General features: G+C 42.9%; 1 protein-coding gene across 1 annotated transcript in view; it reads right to left on the reverse strand.

Annotated features, from left to right (window-relative positions):
• Positions 1-487, reverse strand: part of SYT16 (synaptotagmin 16) — a 260,696-nt gene extending 260,209 nt beyond the window's left edge. Inside the window, exon 1 of the mRNA XM_086709593.1 lies at positions 386-487. Within this exon, the coding sequence (XP_086565719.1) occupies positions 386-398 (13 nt within the window). The 5' untranslated portion in view covers positions 399-487. The remainder of the gene's footprint in view (positions 1-385) is intronic.
• Between the last annotated feature and the right edge of the window lie 16,318 nt (positions 488-16,805).

Here is a 16,805-nt window from a genome sequence, read left to right on the forward strand (position 1 = left end):
GCGAACCTTGAACTGACAGCGCCAAAAGCCCGCGGCGCCTCAGTGGCAGGGATCTCCACAGGCTGGGTCTGGGCCTGGGGGCACTGCCCCCAAAGGGCTCGATGACAGGCCCCGCGGCATCGCTGTGTCCCCTCCATATCGGAGCACGCCCTTCGGCCACATCCCTCCCGGGCGGGCTGCCAGAACCACCTGCGCCTCTCAAGTCCCGCAGGCGGCAGAGGCTGATGGGCAGAGGGGCAGGGGGTCGCCCGGGGCTGAGGTGGGGGGACCCGGGCCGCTGCTCCCGCGAGACTGGCACAAAGGCAGGCGTCGGAAAGAGGAGAACTTCCCACCCGTGGGCCCCGCGGCCTCCCACCCGGGGCCTCGGCGGCCCGAGCGCACTTACTGCCAGTCGCCATGGTCCGGCCAGGGGCTGCTGGGCGGCCGCCCGCGGCTGGGGTACCCTGAGCCGAGCCGGCCGGGCGCGCGCTCCTCGCCAGGCCCCGCGCGCTCGGGAACCGCGCCGCGCACAGCCCCTCCCGCCGCGCGCCCCCGCCGCGCCGCCCCGCGCCCCCGCCCGCCGCCGCCGCCGCCGCCGCCGGCCCAGCCGGCGCCCCGAGAGCCCAGTCCCGCGGGTCAGGGGCGGCGGAGCTCGCCCCGGCGGCTGACCCACCCCTCCCCGACTCGCAGCATCAGTCCTCCCTCCCACCTCCTCACCTCTCCCCTCCCCCAAAGACAAGGAAGGCAGCAACCTGGAAACACGCTCTTGGCCACCCACGCCAGGGTCTCCTCGCCAGGCTGCCTCGCCAGGCCGCCTTTCCCGCTATATTCCCTGCTACGTTCTTGTTTTCATGTCACCTTCACAATTTCCACCTCATCTCTGTCCAAGCTTCCTGTCCGGGGCTTGGGACCCAAGAGTCAGTGCTCAACCCCAGCTGGAAAGAGCAAAGCATGAAGAGTTGGGAGTGGGGGGGGGCAACGCTTAGCCAGGTGCCGGACATCAATCCTCCCGGACAGACGAGAGGACTGCTGGGAAACCTGCTGGTAGGTTCCGGGGGTCCTGTGCCCCTTATGTTACCGTCTGTTTTGTCACCAGTGTGAAAATAGAGGCTGGCACATAGTAGGCTCTCAGTAACTATCTGTTGGGCGGGTGGATGGACGACTGTATGACTGGAGGCCTGCATGAGGAAATGAATGAATAAATAGCCAACTGATTGGATGCGGACTGGATGAGCAACTGACTGACAGGTGACCACGGGCCAAACCGCAGCCCAGCCAGCTGACTAAGAGTGGATGCTTGGGAAAGTGGATCAGCCAGAATGAGTGAGGCAAGCCCTTTTGTGGCCTCAGGCCATTCATGCATGCTTTGGGAGGGCTCTGAGCTGAAGCTGTCTGTGAGAGTTGTATACATCTTCTTGAAGTTCACAAACCAATTTCTGATGGACTCCTGCTATGTCAGGGACAGTGGTACATGAGAGCCCCAGACCCTTTATGTAAAGAATCAAACAGCTCAAACATGTGTTCTGAAGCACGTGGCAGGCTTCGCATGGCTTAGTCCTTCTGAAGTCCTTCTAAAGTCCTTCTATCAAATATGATATATTTGATGCATTTGGGGATCCACATTGAACCCAATCAGTAGGGATCCCTACAGGGATCATCCCAGCCCTGGGCTAGACGCTGAGAAGACAACAGGATACGTAAGACACCATCAGAAGCCGCTCTCATCTGGCTGGGAATAGCAGAGAACAACACAGAGGAGTCCTTTCTGATCAGTCCGCAGAACACAGATGAGAAAGGCAGTGATAATCTGATCAGGTTCTACATCCAGAGCCAGTACATCTGGAGTGGGACCCAGGGGCATAAGTTTTTGTTGTTGTTGTTTGTTTTTATGTTTTGTGTGTTTAGCACAGGCAGTTCTGAGGCATACTTCTAGTTAACAAGCATGGAGATCTGGCTCATTGGTCTTTCACAGCAACCCTTTGGGGTAGGCCCCAAAGCAAAACGTCTTGAAATGGGTCAGGTGAGGAAAAGAAAAAAAGACTTAAAGATGCCCCTGGAGTTTGGAATCTATTTGAAGCTCACAAATCAGGAGATTAAGCTGGTGTGAGGGGGAAGGCCGTGGATTGGGTTTGAACTCATTTGAAGGGTCAATAGAACATTCGTGAGGCTCTTTATTCATTAATTGTACCTACATTTCTAAGTCAGAAAGAGTTTGAAAAGTGAGAACTCTTAAGTTCAATAAATGTTTTCTGAATGACTGACCTGTTAGATAGCAGGTGTATTAGCCTGGAGCCAGATGAGGGATGGGAAGGGGTTGAGGAGTAAGTGGATGTCAAACAAGTGGAGACCCCAGGTGTAGGTAATTCTCCCCCAAAGTTTAGCCATGCAGGAAATAATGGGTATGGAGTGCTTCAGGGGAGGGTGGGATTGAGGTAAGACTGGGTTTTGTTTTGTTTTTTCTTTTCTAAGGTAGAGGATTTTCAGCAGGATGGATTATTTCAGTCTACACGTTCAAGTATGTAAAAGAAAAAAAAATGCTTGCTTTTCTAGAACTAAGTTGACTTTCTGGCTGCTGTCCCCATTCCACCTCTTGTTAGGGAGCTTGATTTTTTTAGTTGGTTCAGGGTAAACTCCATTGATTCAGGTTTTTCTCAGGCAGTTCAGTTTCTTCCCCCCACTTTTTCTGGGGGTTGCATCCACATGGGAGGGAAGAGCTGGACAGCATCGGGGATGTTAGGAGGTATCTGGCCCTCGGCACCATCTCCACACTGTAATGGGCACCTTCTGTCTGGACTGCCGAGCCCATTAGACCTCCCCAGCTGGGGACGGCCTCCAGGTGCCAGTTCCTGAGTGTACATTCACTGGTCTGTCTTCTCATCCACACTCAGAGCCTCGCCAGGGCTGACTCCTCCCCTTGAAATTTCCATTGCTGTTGTGGGGAAGTCTGTTTTGCCCATGCCATTCTGGGGTGACAGGGAAATCTATGAAGGAGTCTTGGGCCTTTTTGAATGGGCCACGCAACCTCGCCTTTCTTACCATCCCCTTGCCGTGGTGGTGAAGGAGAACTCTGCATGGTTTGTCAACAAAGAAGACATTTAATATGATATGAGGCAAATGTCCCCATAGATCCCCAACCTATCTGGAAGTTCTTTCATCCCCCTGGGTTCTCGGCAATGGAATTTTTCTCTTAGAAGAGGAGCAGAGGGAATGGGTGTAGGATGTTTGCAACTACACTAACTGCAGAGGGTGGATTAAGCCTAGAAACACCTTATCTCCTAGAACAAGGAATCCAAAGCATCTCAACAATGTCAGTGAAAACTCAGACTCCTTCCCTCTTCCTACCTTGCCATCCTCATCTGTCAGCAGCAGGTCCCCTCACGACAAGAATACAACCACAGCACAAAACCTCACGTTCTCACATGGCATTCCAGAAGTTGGGGGATGGGGCATTCCTTCTGATCTCTTTTAATCAGGGGAGACAATCTTTGTAAAAAGCCTTTAGAAGCCTCCTCCTTCCATTCTAGCTGCACTGGGACGCTGGGAAAGTGAGTGTCTTATCTTTAGCTTCTATGACATGAGGTGGGTTCTGTCAGCAAAGGAGAATGGGTAGGGAAGTAAGGTTGGGCACCCCATCAGTGTCTGCTGTTGTCTTCTCACACTGCAGTAGGATCTCAGTTCCTTGCTCTCTTTTATGACACTTCCTCTCTCCAAGGCTGAGGAAATCCATCTCCTAAGGGGCTGAAAACTGTTAAAACATCCTTTATTCTTGCAAATCTGTGTGTCTTGTTCATGGGCCTTAACCTCTGAAATTCAAAAGCCAAGATTCTGCCTTCTTTGGTTTTCTATACAACCTAAGATGCCCAACTCTAGTTAGACACAGGGAGACCCACATTGAAGTGAAATTACATAACAGGAATGGAAAAAACCACACAAGTCGATAATAAGCCGGGATACTAGTACAGTGTCAAGGGGGATAAAGAAGGAGTGCTCAAGGAGGAAGGATCTAAAATATAGGGGCAGGACCTCTGGTTGAAAGAGTGCTGTCATTGCCAGTATAGGCGGAGACTTCCACCTTAGAAAGACACATTTGCAGTCTCAGAAACGTAGTTTGCAAAAAGAAAGTGATGACAAAGCGATTTGTCAAACAGGGGTTTGTCAAAAAGAAAGTGATGACAACGATTTGTCAAACAGGGGTTGGAAGAGGGGGGCTGAGGGAGTTCAGGGGTGCTGTATGGTCCCCGAGTTCTCCATCACGTGAGGACGTGTGCTTTGTTACCAAGAAAGAACGAAGCAGAAGGGGGTGGAGGACTTCGAGTGGAAAGGTGGTAAGATGCTTCTGTTGGAAAGGTGAGAGGGAATCCAAGGGATGAGCAGAAGAGGCCTTCCAGCTGGCAGGGAGGGCCCTCCTGGAACTGGACCTCAGGAGCACAGGAGGGAAGGCGGCCACATGTACGCTTTCTCCACCATGGCTGCACAACGGCGGACAATGGAAGAGGACAGGACTTGAAGGCCATAAAAGGGGAGGAATTCTGGGTCACTGTGTCCCTGAAATAACCAGCCCCGGGGCTCAGAGGAGTTGGAGGGAAAAGAGGAGCTACAGAGGGAGTCAGGTGGGACTAGGAGAATATGGAGGAGCTCAGGACTGGGAGACACAGAGGAGGGCAGGTGAGAAGAAGCTCCGGTGGTCTGTGAAAACACCAGCACTTTGGACTGCACCTACATAAAGGGGGTCGGGATGGAGAAAGGACAGGACCCAGCAACTGCTTACAAAGGGTTTCAGCTCAGGTAATCTGTGATTATTGCCGGGCTCTTCTAACTTATTATTTGCCGTAACTGTGAGTCACATATCACCATCCACATTGCTTAAGTTCATTTCCAAAATAAGAAAGGATAAATACCTCTTACACACACTGAGTGGAAATGACCATATAGTCTCTCTGACCCTTGGCCTATGACCACATCCTGTTGACTTCATTAACTCTGGCTATAAACAAGACCTCAGAACAGAGAAAGGTGAGGGGCTGTAGCCACCACGCCGAGTGGGTCTGTGTCACTGTGGAGACTCTTTGGGGTTGAGATAGCTACTGCTTTGTTTCTTTGTTAGAGTGGGTGAAAACAGAAAAATTATTCTATGATTTGTGCATGTAGCCTGTGAGCTAATGGGTATTTTATATGACAAGAGAGGAACTTTTTGTGTTCTGTAAAACTTGCCTTTGATTTTTATTCAGTCTCCGTATCTGTCCTAAGCCTCTGAACTCCCAATACTTCAGAACATTCGATATGACGTGCATTATGCTAATAAACAAATGAAGCCTTTTAAAAAGTAGCCATTGGGTAATAAATAGCATTGTCTTCTGATTCAACTCTTACAAGTCACACAGGAAATGGGCAGAGGTACAACAGGGCTAGTCAGGTGGAAGTCTGGTCTGGGAAGAGGGCAAGGCCTGGGTTCTGGCCTGTGGGTCAGTGATTAAAGTTCCAGCAAACACTGGAGAGACTCACTGGCTTAAAACCAAAAACCACAGCATTAGGATGTATATCTCACAGCAGGCTGTCTCTTAGCTAATCCATACATGATGTCAGGTTAATATTTAAGGATCTGTAAAGTAGGAATTCAGAAGAGCTTAGGGGAAAATAACCAGTCTGAAAAAAAGTAAGAGACGGTCTGGAGACCAGATAGACAAATAGGTCAGAAGGTTTTGCTGTTCAAGACTCTGTGTGAACACAGCATTAATTTTTTTTTTAATACATTTTAACAGTCATTCAGGAACAAAGTTCACAAGTGTCTAATCACCTCATTTCAGGAAGCAATACACAGTTATAGAATATTAAAGATCTCAAGCAACACATATTCACCCTGGTGTCCAGTGTGCTCGGATGAAGGTGAGGGCAGGGTCCAAGAAATGCATCCTAATGGCTGTTCTCTGCTTTTGCCAAAGGCAAGCCTAGGTCAGCTTTCACCAGCTCTGGGCCTCAGACCACCTGGTCCAGAATCCCATGGAAAACTTGTTAAAAATGCCAATTCTCAGACCCTAACCAGCACTCACTGGAGCAGAAGCTGTAGCAATGGGACCCTAGGAGCTGCAAATTAAATGAGCTCCCCTAGTGTTTCCAATACAGCCTAAAATTAGCAAACCTCTGACCCAAGGAACAGCAGCTAGTTACAGGGTGATACAACTACCCGGAGACCTAGAATGCCAGACCTGGGAGTTTCTGCTCTGGTCTACTCCATCTAACAACAGAGAGTGAAAGTACTGGTAAATTATAAATGCTGAGAATTTAGCCACTAGGAAACAAACTCAGTGTTAACAAACCTTTTCAGTAAGTGGCTCTTACTCAGATCTAGTTAAAGACTTCCATTTATTTATTTTAAGTAGGCTCCACATCCAATGTGAGGCTCAAGCTCACCACCCGGAGACCAAGAGTTGCACGCTTGACTGACTGAGCCAGCCAGGTGCCCCAAGATACCCAGTGAAAAATTAAAGTCCATTTATTTTTTTAAATTTTTTTTGTAATTTTTTTTAATGTTTATTCATTTTTGAGAAAGAGAGACAGAGCATGAGCGGGGAAGGGGCAGAGAGAGAGGAATACACAGAATCCGAGGCAGGCTCCAGGCTCTGAGCTGTCAGCACAGAGCCCGACACGGGGCTCGAACTCACGAACTATGAGATCATGACCTAAGCCAAAGTCAGGCATTCAACTGACTGAGCCACCCAGGTGCCCATTAAAGTCCACTTTTTAATCCTTCATAAAGATAGAGAACTGGTCACAATTCTCAGTAATTAATTCCACATATAATAAGAAAAAGCTCCAAGAGTCATAGGGCCATACAGTTTCTTTCTTCTCTCCAGGCTAAGTAACTTTAATTCTTTGTCACTTTGTCAAAGTACTTACTTGTTTTTAGCTAGAAGAATAGGACATGATTTTTCAAAGCTGTGTTTTATTAGAGTAACTCTTGGACAAGGAGAGTTTTATGGCTGTCAGGAAATAAAACATCCACTTGACCTCTGAGCAGTTAATATTTTTTCTATTTGACACAAGAGAATAGAGCTGGATGACTAAAAGGGGAAATGTAAGTAAGGTTTAAAACACTGATTCACAATATTAACATATTTCAAGCTAGAATACAATTTATAGTTTTAAGAAATCATTTCTCCTATCATTCTCCTTAGTTCTATTTTCTAAACCCGTAAACACATTGAGCTTTTGATCCTGAGCTTCCTTCGCACTGAACCAGTTTCTCTTCATTCTCATGCAGGCTACTGAAAGAACAATCCACACTTCCAATCCACAATGCATCACTTCCAATTTAATCCTCAATCCACTACTAAGATTAGCCCCTTGTCTTGATCTCTTTGGGCTGCTATAACCAATGTACCATTAACTGGGTTGTTTGAACATTTATTTCTCATGGTTCTGGAGGCTGGGTAGTTAAAGATGAAGGCACCAGCAGATTGGGTGTCTGGAGAAAGGCCTCTTCCCAGTTCATGAAGGTCCATCTTCTATGTCCTCATATGGTAGAGGGGGCAAGGGAGCTCTCTGAGGTCTCTCCTGTAAGGGCACTAACCACCTTCCTGACCTAATGGCCTGCCAAGGCCCCACCTCCTACAACCATCACATTGGAGATTAGGTTTCAACATAAGAATTTGGGGGGAATACAATATTCCATCTTTAGCACCCTCAGTTATGGCAGTGACCTAATTGCCAAACTTAAAGGATAATTTTCAATATTGTATCATACTGCTGTGTATAATGACACGACTTACCACCTCATCCTTAAAATTCTACTCCCTTGGCTTCTGTGACATTTCATTTTCCTAAATTTCCACCTACATTTCATGTCATTATCAATACTCTTCTCCAGGGTTCCTCTTCCCCCTCAGATTGCCCTTATATTTGGTGCTCTACCCTCAGTTCACTGTCCCATCCTACACACTCCCTTGGTATCCTATCATCTCTCCTCTCAACAACCAATTCTTTGGAATATTTTGTACAATCTCCCCTGAGATTCAGACTCACCTGTGTGGTGGTTAAAAGTGTAGGCTCTGGGGGCATCTGGGTGGCTTAGTCGGCTAAGGATCTGACTACGGCTCAGGTCATGATCTCACAATTTGTGAGTTCGGGCTTGTGAGTTCAAGCCCCACATCAGGCTCTCCATTTTCAGCCCAGAGCCCGCTTCCTGCTTCAGATCCTCTGTTTTCCTCTCTCTCTGCCCCTTCCTCACTCACACACTTACTTTCTCTCTCAAAAATAAGTAAACATTTAAAAAAGAAAGTATAGGCTCTGGAGATAGACCACAGGGGTCCAATGTCTTGATCACTCACCAGCTCTGTGATACTGGGCAAGATACTGATTACTTACCATCATTGTGCCTATGTTTTCTCTTCTGTAAAATGATGATGAATAATACCTCCTGGGACTTCTACTTATGGCATTATGACAAATCAGATACTTTCAAAGGGCACTGTCACTCTTCCTGGATAAATTACTATAAAAATAATTTTTAATGCATTCCTGTACTCACTAGAAAGTAAGGAAAATCTCCAAGGGGAAAAAGAAAACAATGAGATGAAACCAGACCAGGAGACAGTATGTTGCAAGCAAATGGAATAGTGACCAGCGAAGCAGAGTTGACCTGATAACTCCTGCATCAACAGACCAAACTTGGAGCTTACCCTGAGACTCCAAAGACATTAGAATTATCAGAACTGGAGTACACCTGGCTCACAGCAGGCATAAACATAAGTCCTCTGTAAAGGAAAGCATTTCAAATTAGGCACACAGGATTCCCACATGTTAGATTTGAGAAAATATAAGTTCCAAAAACAATGAGGATAAAAACCACCATGAGTGAGAGCAGAAACAACAAATAATAGATTAACTTGTTGAATTTCAGCTACTGAAATTATCAGATACAGAATGTAAAATAATTGTTTGAAATATTTAATGAAATAAAAGTTGAACTTAAAAAAGTCAAAGAGCAAGAGAATATCAAAATTATGTAGGTACATAGAAATAAAACTCTCAAATGAAAAAGCAAAATGGAAATTAAAAACTCAGTGGATGGAGCCATGGCCTGGCTTGCACTTAGCTCCCCTTGGTGCCACAAATTCTAGCCTAAGGAGGCCTACTGGAAGCCCATGCCTACCTTGTTTTATTTCACCCTGCCCAGTCACCCAGGCTTTACACATTGCTAGAGATACTCTCCTTATGTTATCAAAAATTGGTATCAGGAAAAGTATGTAAATCTACCAGAGGACAAAGAAATTTCTTTTTTTTTTTTTTTTTTAATGTTTATTTTTGAGAAAGAGAGAGACAGAGAGTGTGAGCCAGGGAAAGGCGAGAGAGAGGGAGACACAGATTCTGAAGCAGGCCCCAAGCTCGGAGCTGTCAGCACAGAGCCCGACGCGGTGCTTGAACTCATCAACTGTGAGATCATGACCTGAGTTGAAGTCAGGTGCTTAACTGACTGAGCCACCCCGATGCCCCAGGACAAAGAAATTTCTGACTACACAGCCCGAAGGAGACATTGTACATTTTTCGTTTTCTTCTCTGAAGCAGTAAGTACCAGTTATGGAGATACAGAAACATTATAAAGAGATATGATCCTATTTCTGTAGAGTGTAGTTTTGTGAATTAATTATATTTGTAAATACAAGGGATTTTCAGAAAGAAGACTAATAGAGTTATTTACTGGTACAACATATACAGTATATAGGCAATTTTGCTAGTAATTTGGTACTGTGTTAGGTGTCAGTGGGAACACTAAAGATGATAAGCTATATTTTTTTATTGGTTGATTCATCTTTAAATATAGACAGAATGACTTTCCAAACATATGGTCTCTAAATAAAGGATAGGATATTTCATTTTTAAATGCAATGCTAAAGTTGGGGAAATTATCTACTGGGAAAATTTTATAGGCAACTAGTTGAAGTTTACAGAGAGAATATGTTCAGTTAACCAAGTGTATAATAAAATGATGTGTAGAATTAGCAAGAAAGGCAGTATACCAATTATGCTACAAGAAACTAAGAGATAAATCAACAACTTAAAACATGTAACAAAGGCAGAAGAGTTAACAATTTGTGAGACTTGAGCAAAATTCATTTCATTTAAATCACATACACTATAAGATGTTCAACAAATCTTTGGGGGTTGACTTTTCTAAAAATAGTTAACTTAAGCTAACAGCCCAATTAATTAGGTACTATGGTGACAAGGTATTTGAAATCAGCCTGTAGATAATGTAATTATATGAAGGCTTTCTCTGTTTTAATTTTTGTTATTTATCTTAAATAAAATAAGATTTTTAAAGCCTCATATTGAAGCACTGTAAGAAAAGAAGACTGGTGTATATAAAAGTTTTCCTTCATAGCATAATCTGTAATTAGCCTGATGATCAGGCTTTGCAGACTGCAACCAAAAGCAAATTAATAACATAACTTGATTATTCTGTAGTACTTAGAATTTGGGGAAGATTAACTTCCTTGAAAAATCAGGGATTTTTAACATTTTCAGAAGTGCACCAACTTCTTTTAAGCCATTAGGTTAGTATCACACTATATTACGATCAATCGCATGTGGGTGACCTAAATGAGTTAATAAACTCTCCAAAAATACTAAGTGGAACCTTGGTAACCTGGGAGACACTCAGGGCACAAATCTAGTGAAGAAGGTTTAGTAACTTATGGGTGAAATGGAGGCTATCATCTCATTCTTTTCTGTGATAAAAATATAGGGGATGCAATCCTTTTTTTTTTTTTTTTTAATGTTTATTTTTGACAGAGAGAGACAGCAAGTGGGGCAGGGGCAGAGAAAGAAGGAGACACAGAATCCAAAGCAGGTTTTGGGCTGTCAGCACAGAGCCCAGTGCGGGGCTCGAACTCATGAGCTGTGAGATCATGACCTGAGCCAAAGTCGGATGCTTAACCAACTGAGCCACCCAGGTGCCCCCGGGGATGCAATCCTTGAAAGGAGAGAGTCATGTTCATATAACTTCACCCCTGAGTGAACAGGGGTACAGTGGAACAGGTCTTCCTGCCTGAGTCCTACAGACCTGAGGAATCAGAAAGGAAGCCTGGGTTGTCAGAGTGGTTAGAAATCGAGATGGGAAATCCCCCAGGGCAGTGATTATAGAGAGGGCCACCCCCAAAATGTGAGTGTAAAATGCCCTCACAGCTTAGGCTGAAAGCAGGCAATAACTCCAATGATTCCAAGGCAGGTGAACTGCTGACGAGCTCAAAGTTCAAGCCTTGCCAGGATATAGTGATGTGGCAAACACTCCAGGCTTTCTGGTAAAACTTCATAAGGGCCACACCTTAGAAATAAGAGCCGTGTACCAGAAATGAGGTATTTTCCCTAAAACTAAGAACAAAACCAAAATAGATCCCCTGTAACAAAGCTTACAGTCAAACCTCTTACAAGTTCAAGATGCTGTCAGTCATTTAACTGCTTCCTAGAACAAAACACTCTTCAGAGGGAAATAATAGAATCCAGAATCTCTGACATGTATCATTATACAATAAAAAATTACTAGACAAGGAAGGAAACAGGAAAATGTGACCCTTAGTAGGAAAAAAAAAAAAATCAGCCAATGAAACACAAACACTGATGAACCAAATGTTGGAACTAGCAAAGACTTGAAAATAACTAGATAAGTATATTAAACAATCTGTAGTAAAAGATGAAAATAGTGGGTAAAGAAATGGAGAATTTCAGTGGAAGTATGAAAACCATGGAAAAGAACCCAGGGACATCCTAAAATTGAAAAACCCAACACCTAAAATTTAAGTTATTGGATAGACTAACTTCAGATTGACTACATTAGAATTAAAGACTCATCAATTCGGAAACAAGTCAAAAGGAACCATCCTGTCTGAAGCACAGAGAGAAAAATTATTGTGGGGACAAAAGCCACGATGACCTGTGGGACCCTATCAAGCAGTCAACACACATGTACTTGGAATCCTAGAGAGGAGTGAGCCCGGTATGGTGTGTAGGACACGGAGAATATAAACCACAGCAGGCATGTCATAAATTGTTGAGAACCAAAAACAAAGACAAAGTCATAAAAGCATCCAAAGACAGCATATCATATACAAGGGAATAACAGCACGAATGGAAACTAACCTCACGTCAGACACAAGGAAGAAGGCTGAAGGCAATGGACCAATCTTTAAAGCGCCAAAGGAGAAGCTGTTAACCTAGAATTCAAATACCAGCAAAAATACCTTTTAGAAATGAAGCTGAAATAAAGAGATTTCAGACCAACAAAACCTGATAGAATGTGTTTCCAATGCAGCTGAACTACAAGAAATTCATATTAAAAGAAGTTCTTCAGACTGAAGGAAAATTATTCCAAATGCAAGTCTAGATTTGCATGAAGGAAAGAGGAGAGCTGGAAAAGGTTCAGATGTGGGTAAATGTCTACAATTTCTTCTCATTTTTTTGTGTTTACAGCAAGAATTAAAATGTATAATGAGGTTTAGAACATACAGAAGTAAAATATGTAACAATATCACAATGGAGAGGAGGTCTAAATGGAATTATACTGAGTGAATCTACAGGTAGATTTTATGAAGTCACAGGTACACACTGTAACCTCAGGGCAAACCCACTCTGGCCCCTGACTAATTTCTCCTAACCACTGTGCAATGTTCCTGTTGTCAAGTGAACATTTTTGCCACCACTTGATTACTTCACTTAGTTGCAATATCGATAATTTATAACATCATTATTTTATTATTTTTTAATAAAATTTTTTAATGTTTATTTTTGACAGAGACGGAGCATGAGCAGGGGAGGGGCAGAGACAGAGAGAGGGAGACACAGAATCTGAAGCAGGCTCCAGGCTCCGAGCTGTCAGCACAGAGCCCGACGTGGGGCTCAAACTCACAGACCACGAGATCATGACCTGAGCTGAAGTCAGACGCTTAACCGACTGGGCCACCCAGGCGCCCCAATCATTTTAAACCATGAATGGACTGAGAAATTCTTGAGATTCAAAAGGCCTGTGGGCTCACCTCTTCTAAAGAAAGCTGCCAGAGTTGGGTCTTTCCACATAATTTGCTGTGCCCTGTGCCTTGTGACCCTGTTACACTGGCCACAACTGATTGTACCAGAGATCTCTGCCATGGAGGGTAGACATAATGGAGGCCAGAATAACCCAGCAGAATAATCTCTGCCCTATCAGGAAGCTCTCTTTGGGCTTATTCAGATCCTCTTTTGGGAGCAGTAGGAGTAGCAGACAGAGAAATTTACAGAGAGAAGCTGGAAAACACATGAATAAGAGTATGCATACTGGGACTACACAGCACCCATTTCAAAGATGTGGACACAACCCAGCCATCTGAGCTCCTGTGTTCACTACGTGACAAAGAGCTGTTTTTCCAGGTGTCCAAGAAGCTTTGCCTCTGAGATGGTTGCCTCTCATTTTATCCTCTATATTTTAAAATAAGCCTCCAGCACTTAATATGAATGTGCCTTTATTTCTTGCAACCAAAAGGAGCCTGTCCAAATTTATCTTAAGAAGAAAAACAAAACAAAACCCAGACCTGCAATATACAGCACATGAAAAACAATTCAGGCATAAAAAAATACTACATTACTACACAAAAAGGCTATACAGTCTGAGGCTTGAGTATTTACTTTAATACAGGGAATTTTTTTAATGTGCAATGAAAATTACTACATAGTTCAGAAGATAAATGAAAATGTGAATAGTTAAGCACCCACCACAGTCTTCTCAATGCCATTTAAAAAGCAAGCATTCTTGGAACTGTAATTCAAGAATCAAGGGGAAGTTAGGAAGGCATTAACAATTCTGCTTATTTTCCTAGGCTCTTTACAAAGGTGAAAGCAAAAGTTAATTTTCAGTTCATAAAGCTCATTTTTAAAGATACTTAAAGATAGCTGATCTCTCTATATATTTGTGAATCTTTTTGTCAGAACCAAAATAGGTTATTAGAAAGAGGATATATATTGTAGCTAATCCACCTTGACAAAAAGGAAAGCAGGCTCTCCTTGTCCGTTGAGCCGAGAGCCCTGTCTCATGTCAATCTGAAAATCTGTGTAAACACATAAGCTTCCAATTATGGGCCTAAGAAAATCACCTCAAAAATCACATTAAGCACGAATAAATCACTCTGGTTTCCTTGGCATTCAAGTACTTTTTAAAAGCTTACTTTCCAGCTGTTATTGTTTTGAAATTTAGCATTCATATCTTTGCATCTTCAAAGCATTATGCAATTCTAAATATTTTTAACAAGTTAGTAAAATAGTTCTGTATCATCTTGAATTTACAACTGAGAAAAGGATTTAAACAAAAAGGAATTTTTTAAGGATACATAATGAATCCTAGTGGCAGAACTAGGATACAAATATTTGACTCTCTAGTTTCTAGTTCAGAAAATTACAGGTATACAAATCATTTAGATAAATGCATTTTTAAATACATTTCCCTATTGTACCACTGTTCTGGAAATGCCTGTAAGAAAACAAAATCCTTGCCTAAAAGTTGGTTCATGATCTCTCCTTTGGCAGTAAGAAAGAGCTTGCAGATGATACAACCGTGTCCGTTTCAGGGAATAAGCACTTTAACCGGGTATTAAAGAGACTGGGGATGTTTCCCCACGTTAAAAATGTCCACTCACAGGGAGCCTTTGAGGCATTAAGGGGTTATAAACCCAGATGGGATCATAGGTGTGCTTACAACATAAATTCAAGAGTATCAGAAAAGAAAACACACAGGGTCACTTTCTTCTGAAGACATAAATTACAATATCTTGTTTTCAAAGTGAAAAATGTTGCCCTAATCAGTATCTACACAAGCTCCATTTCCTGTATGGCTCCACTTCTTTTATTCATGGCTTGTTTTTAAATTCTCCAAGTAAGCCTGGCATATGACATTAAAGCTACTCAAATTCCAAGCCTCTACTTTGAACAATACTTTCATATATTAAGATTTCTGAAAGTGGAATTTTAATGTTTATTTATTTATTTTTGAGAGAATGAAAGAGCGCGAGAGAGCCTGAAACAGGGGGAGGGGCAGAGAGACTGGGGGAGAGAATCTCAAGCAGGCTCCATGCTGTCAGTGCAGAGCCCAACGTGGGGCTTGATCCCATGAACCATAAGATCATAACCAGAGCAGAAATCAGGAGTCAGAAGCTTAACTGACTGAGCACCCAGGTACCCCTGGAATGGTTTTAAAATATATCTTGTGACTATAAACACTGCCACACAACTGCTCTTCCTCATAAAAAATTAGTAAGTATTTAATATTAAAATCATATATTTATGACTTGAAGCAGCATTATAATCAAGTTGACAATACAAAGAATTTAGTAGGTAGCAAGTATTATGACACCACATTTTAATTCTGAAATCCCACTGTTAAACACAAATATTTTCTATTTGAATTCTATTTAATAAACTTCAATTTCATATTTAAAGCAAATTATCAAGTGATTCACATGCTATCATCATCATATATTCATGAAAAACTTGCTATCAGCTAAAGCATTATACTGTGTCAGATGTGGCCATATAACAACTCGCAACTGTTTAATACAATTTTGTTACTTTTAATGGTCTTTCTACATTTTCTGCTGTTAAGATTCAGGCTATATTCAACTGGCAAAAATTACAGATTGATAGCAAGTGTAACAGAGACGTGGCAAGTCCTTTGTAAATACTGTTAGGAGGAAAGTAAATTGGCAGTCCTTTTGGATTTCAATTTGGCAATAATTGACAAAATTTTACATATATTCACATAGTACAACATGCAAATTCATGTGTAGTTTATCCAACAGAAATCCCAGCCTAAGTGAGCCAAGATATACACATGAAGATCAACACAGCACTGTTTGAAATAGTGAAAAATGAGACGAATCTGTGCACAAAAGAGGCACCCCAGCAGGCCTGAGACTGCAATCCTTAGAAAGGTTGGCTTGCAAGGCTGGTCCCTGGCTGACATCTGGGAACTTGGCTGGTGAACAGTTCCCTACGCAGAAATACAGCTTTCCCTGAGGACCCAAACCTGGCATATGAAGCCATCATGGGACAGACGTACTTGATAACTCAGACCCACCCTACACTGAGACTTAACTGGTTTTAAACTTTCCTTACTGCTTAAGCCACTGTGAAATAGGGTATTATTGCTTACAGTCCAGAGTATTCCTCTGGATTTCCAGTTCTTTTGTCTTATGTAAAATGACACTGAAATTATAGGCAAGAGTCCTGTATTTGTATCCCAGATGCATCACTTACGAACGCTGTGAATGTGGGCCAGGCACTTATCATCTTAAGACAGAGTTTCTTCACTGTATAAGTGAAATGACAACCTTGTATTTTGTAACTACTATTATGCAAAAACAGAGGGCAACTTTAGCTTTACAATGTCTGTAAATGTTAATGATCAGACAAGCTCTAGTAAGTAACCTAGTACACAAGAGGCCAATAACAGATCCATACCTCCAAGTGCCCCAACACTAGAATTTTTAAATCCCAGAAGCTCTACCCAATGTCCACATTATGAAAACCACCCCATCTACTACTGGGAATATCTGAAATCAGGGGAAACAATTTTTTTTTTATAACAAATGTGATATCATAGATTCTTATAAAAGTTTATTTGGGCTAGTATTAGTATTTTGATTTAAAAAAAAATTTTTTTTTCAACATTTATTTATTTTAGGGACAGAGAGAGACAGAGCATGAACGGGGGAGGAGCAGAGAGAGAGGGAGACACAGAATTGGAAACAGGCTCCAGGCTCTGAGCCATCAGCCCAGAGCCTGACGCGGGGCTCGAACCCACTGACCGCGAG

This window comes from Puma concolor, chromosome B3 (genome assembly GCF_028749965.1).
Source record: "Puma concolor isolate L17-30 chromosome B3, mPumCon1.1.hap2, whole genome shotgun sequence".
Classification (NCBI taxonomy): Eukaryota; Metazoa; Chordata; class Mammalia; order Carnivora; family Felidae; genus Puma; species Puma concolor.